Raw genomic sequence first — 4,770 nt, 5'->3', positions numbered from 1 at the left:
AAAGTCCTATTTTCCTGCAATCAGCTCTGGGCCCCTGGCCCTGTACAGTTGCACCCACTAGCACACTGGACCCTGTAGCCTTTTATAATGGTGCCCCAAGGTGTTAATGAGGCTTCCTCCTCCCCTACAGCCTCAACCACAAACCACCAGATTACCAATCAAACATGAACAGTAAGCCCATAGGCTATAACCAAAATAAGGTTAAGGAAGGCAGTCTGCCAGCTCACATTTTCCATGGCTCTGTGCTTCTGCTCCCACCGTCTGCTGTGCTCCTTCTTGCGGGCTGCTGCAGCTTCTCTGGGAGTCATTAGGAGTCCACTCTCTCTGCAGCCAAAACCTGCTTTTAGCCAGCTCAGCCCAGGGTTTTTATAGTTCTGGTGTGCCCCCTTCCAGTCACCTGACTAGCTAGCAAGGATCAGCTTTTAACCCCTACCTTGCCAGCAGGCTGTGTCTGGAAAGGTCTGGTCTTAAAGGAGCCGGCCTGCTTTCTGGTAACAGGGCTAGGGTTCCCTGTTACAGCCTCCCATGTGCCTCTGACTGTACCCCAATCAAAAATGACCGTGTGCCTCATCTCAAAACCTGGGACATTCAGGAATATCTGAAGGAAGCTGAGGTTATTCTGTGGAGGCCCATTCCCCACACCTCTGTATTGATTCTTGTTTCTGGGAGCCCTGCATGTGGAACTTACCCAGATGGTCTGCCTTTTAGATCCTCAAGGAAGAGGGCTCTGTGTAAGAGAGGATTTGGCATTTTCTTTTCTTGGGATTTTCTATGGACCTAAGGATCAGGATGACAATGTGCCTCTTTTACACCCTCTGCTATGCAGGGAGGGATAAGGAAACCAGCAATATATAGGCAGCTCATATCTTTTTCTGATAGGGAGGAGAGAAGATCTGCATGTTGACATTTGAAAAGTCTATCTGGGCCATGGTTAATATTTGTTACCAAAAGTCATAGCTGTGTCAGCACCAAGTGGAAATTATTATAGTTTGTATGCATAACAACATGCTTCAGTTCAGTTGTGACATCTAGTCTGTAAATGGCTACAATACATATGAATTAAAAAGGTACTGATAAATAATGTTATACCAAGAATAACAGTTGTACTAGGAGAACATATCTGTCTCTATTTTTATAAATAACTGTGATAATGGAATATTTACAAATAGCAGTAGAACTCAAACTGATTCAAATCAAATAGATTTTCTTTGCTATTCTTATTACAGATTATTGTATTCTTCTACATCTTAATCCATTACAGTTAAAATGTTAGCAGTTATTGCTTTAATATAACCTTTATGTAAATTTATTAAAAGGGTATTGCAACATTCACTGACAATAGTTTAAAGGTATTACAAGTCTTTGGGGAATTGTAATACTCTTTCTCTGATATCGGGGAAAACTGTTGTGCCATTCCACAGACATGAGAGCTATCAATTTATTACTTTATGTAGTTCACTGAGAAAGGAACTGGTAACTATATATTATTTCAGTAAATGAATAAATGGTCCCAGAAAAAAATGAAAATGAATGAAGTAGGTTTTAAAGAGCACAGGGCCTCAAAGTTGATCTATCTATTATTATTTTTAACATATAATGTACTTTACCTTCTGGTTAATGATTTAACTTTCCCTTTAAATTACATCAATGAAAGGATATTAAGGCTCTCATTGTTGTCAAAGAAGTGATGAAGACTGTATTGGTTACCAGTATAAACTTTGTTTAAACAAAAACACAGTAGTATATTTTACACCTAATATAAATCTTTTCCAGGTTATTTTGCAACCGAAATATTACAACTGAGAAGGTTTATGGGGGGAGGGAAAAAGAAATTGGGTGCTATCAAGAAAAAGTCATCATAGGAGTCCTATCGCTAAGAGTTTTAAGCAAGCAGGCATTTTATGTGATTAGATTATGGTTTGGAGCCATACTTGTACTTTGCAAAATAATCCTTCTTTAAAGAGACTTTTGAGCCCTTGCTTTAAAATATGGCAATATTTTATCTAGCAAGTTTTATATTAAATGTTGGATTTAAAGTATTTTTTCTCAAAAGGTTGACCGAATTATTCAATATAGCTGTCACAAGTGTAAACCCTTGCCATTTAACATTTTTAGCCCCAAAATCTCTTTTGTTAAAATCCTTATTTTTTTATTTAAACTAAATATATTAAGCTCAAATTGTACCATCAGACTTCCAAATGTCATTCAGATTCTGAGGGAGTTGTATGTTGTATCTGAGGCTGGAATTAAATTTATTACAGGACAAATATAACAGGGCAGACATATATATATACTCTATATTATGATATACTCTGCATTACCAATAATAGTGTGGCCCAATATGAGAAACACGGAAAATCAAATAAAGAAGAGAGTAAAACCACTACATATACATTAAAGAGGAAATGATCGTCTGCTCCTGACAAACAGCGGAAGAAAGAGGGGCTTGATTTAAGAGTAAATTTAACAGGGGCATTTTAGTAACCTATTGTCAGCTACATTGTATTAAAAATTGTGTGAAGGATTTGACTCAAACTCAGGCATGCTCAGATTTTGCCCCATATTTTACACTTCAGAAATACTTAAGGAATAATTAAACTTAATAAGTGATAGAGGTGTATCAATGAGTTGGAAAACATCATGAGATTGTAAAGCAATATATTTTTAACAACTTGCCTTTGGAATACATTTTCATCTAGAACTTTAGCAATAATGTACCCATTCTTACTTTCACTTTAAACCTCATGAGTGGCAGTTGGGCTCTTTGCAGTCACTTTTGTCATTACTTCTGGGGAGTGGGAATGTCACCCCAAAGAATCAGTTGGAGCGTGGCAATCTGACAATACAAAACGTTGGCATTCATAGCAGCCTTGCCAGTACGGTATACTTCCCTGAAATGTATGCTGGATACACGTGTAATTTGCTTAACTGGAGTGCTCCTGGGCATCTACATACTGATCAAGTGGAAGAAAAACTACTTAAGTATGTAGCATCTTTCAGCCCTGTTGTCTTCTTTTTTTAAAGTTAATTTCACTCCATGTAACTGCCTATTAACTCTAAACATCTACTTTATAGCTAACTGCACTTCATAAAACGACACTTGAAGTAATTTAGAGGGAAACCTGTTAATAGTCTGTTATTAGAAGCCTAGAAAATAATAGGAGCTAGTTAGTTTTACAGCTGGTGTCTCCCCTCATTTTCAAGGCTTCTAATAGCAGTCCCAAAACTGACTAGTGGAAGGCTTGACACTGAGGGGTCTTCTTAGTCACAGGCCTACTAATATACAGCACTAAGGATGCTGTGTACTCAACCAGCATAGTCTACCTTTCAGTTTGGATAAATGCATACTCTGCTTGCACTTATCCAAATCAAAACAAGCATACACTGTCTTTTTTTTGGTCTTAATGCAAATAAAGGCAGTACACTGTACTGGGATTTCTGTCACTGCACAGACAAGTTATATTGATCATGGTACATGTGGGACAGCATCCTTTGATTTTACAGCAATTGTCAAAACACAACATTGATGCTTATGTTAATAATGTACTCATTTTTACTTTCACTTTAAACTTCATGAGTGGCAGTTGGGCTCCTTTGCAGTCACTTTTGTCATTACTTCTGTTTCTCTTTCTTCTTGCTGATTTTCCAGACATGCATAGTTTTCAATAGAAAGAATTGCTGAGATAAATAAGCAATAATAGATATTGCAAACCATAAACCGTAAGTGGAATGAATTGATTTGCTACAGGAACTGTGACAAGACATGCCAGAGATGTGGCTACAAATCAGAGACTCTTCCCCACATGCAACATGCTTGTAAGTCCCATGCCAGAGTATGGCAGCTGCGCCACAACACTGTGTAAGACTGGGTGGTGAAGGCCATTCCAGCCTCAGCTGGGATTGTGTTCCATCAACTGCACCGTTTCAGGCTGAGAGCCAGCTGCGCCTGGACATGGTTGTGGCTGATGAGAACAAGTGTATCATAATGGTCAACGTCACCATCCCATTTGAGAACCAGCAGCAAACTTTTATTGAAGCCCAAAAGCAGAATTCCCTGGCAGATGCCCTGAGGAGCAGGGGATATGAAGTGATGGTGCAGGTGTTGCTTGTCAGGGCATTGGACCATGGGACTCCAGCAAACAAAGCCAAGCATCCCACTGCTGCACCACACCATCAGACAGTCCTGGGACATCCACGAGGAACACATCACAGGTGCGCACCAGTATGTGGACCCCAGCAGACCACTGGCCAGAAGTGACTCAAAAGGGACAGCCTGACCAACACATCATGAACTAAGACCACTTTCTATCTAGACTCCCGCTTACCCCTGCCATTGTACCCTGCGTGCCATTACTCCTAGCTGTGTGTAGCCCTCAGAACCCGCAACACTACAACCACGTGGCTTCTTTGCGCGGGGCCTTCATAACTTCTGCCCTTGGCCAGCATCGCGCTTTTAGCTCCCCAATCCCCACCCTAACCCACCTCCCATTTATATAGGCTACATTCTCTCTATGTAGCCTGGTTGTGTCCTCCCACCCAGCCACCCTGTACCACAGAGTTCCCCTTGTGCGGGTTTTCCACATCCCCCTCCTTCAGCCTCGTATTACAAACCCTCATAAACTATATCTAAACCTTTTGTCCCAAGCAGTTGCTTTCTTCCCCTGAGGACCTAGGGTCAAGCCCAAGCTTCCAGAAATGAGCACTCAGGCCAAACCAGGCCACTGCCAATCCTTGGGGGGGGGAGGCGTGTCATTTTCACTTATTTGGGGG

The 4,770-nt window shown here is 40.7% G+C and overlaps 1 protein-coding gene across 1 annotated transcript in view; it reads left to right on the top strand.

Moving 5' to 3' along the window:
- Positions 1-3,952: 3,952 nt before the first annotated feature.
- Positions 3,953-4,770, top strand: part of LOC109301627 (ceramide kinase-like protein) — a 97,646-nt gene continuing 96,828 nt past the window's right edge. The window contains exon 1 of the mRNA XM_019522862.1: positions 3,953-4,212. Within this exon, the coding sequence (XP_019378407.1) occupies positions 3,953-4,212 (260 nt within the window). The remainder of the gene's footprint in view (positions 4,213-4,770) is intronic.

The sequence above is a fragment of the Gavialis gangeticus genome, unplaced genomic scaffold (genome assembly GCF_001723915.1).
Source record: "Gavialis gangeticus isolate Ggan-Ray unplaced genomic scaffold, GavGan_comp1, whole genome shotgun sequence".
In the NCBI taxonomy this organism is placed as follows: domain Eukaryota; kingdom Metazoa; phylum Chordata; order Crocodylia; family Gavialidae; genus Gavialis; species Gavialis gangeticus.
Note: the sequence above shows the minus strand (reverse complement) of the source record. Positions and strands in the feature narration are given on the sequence as shown.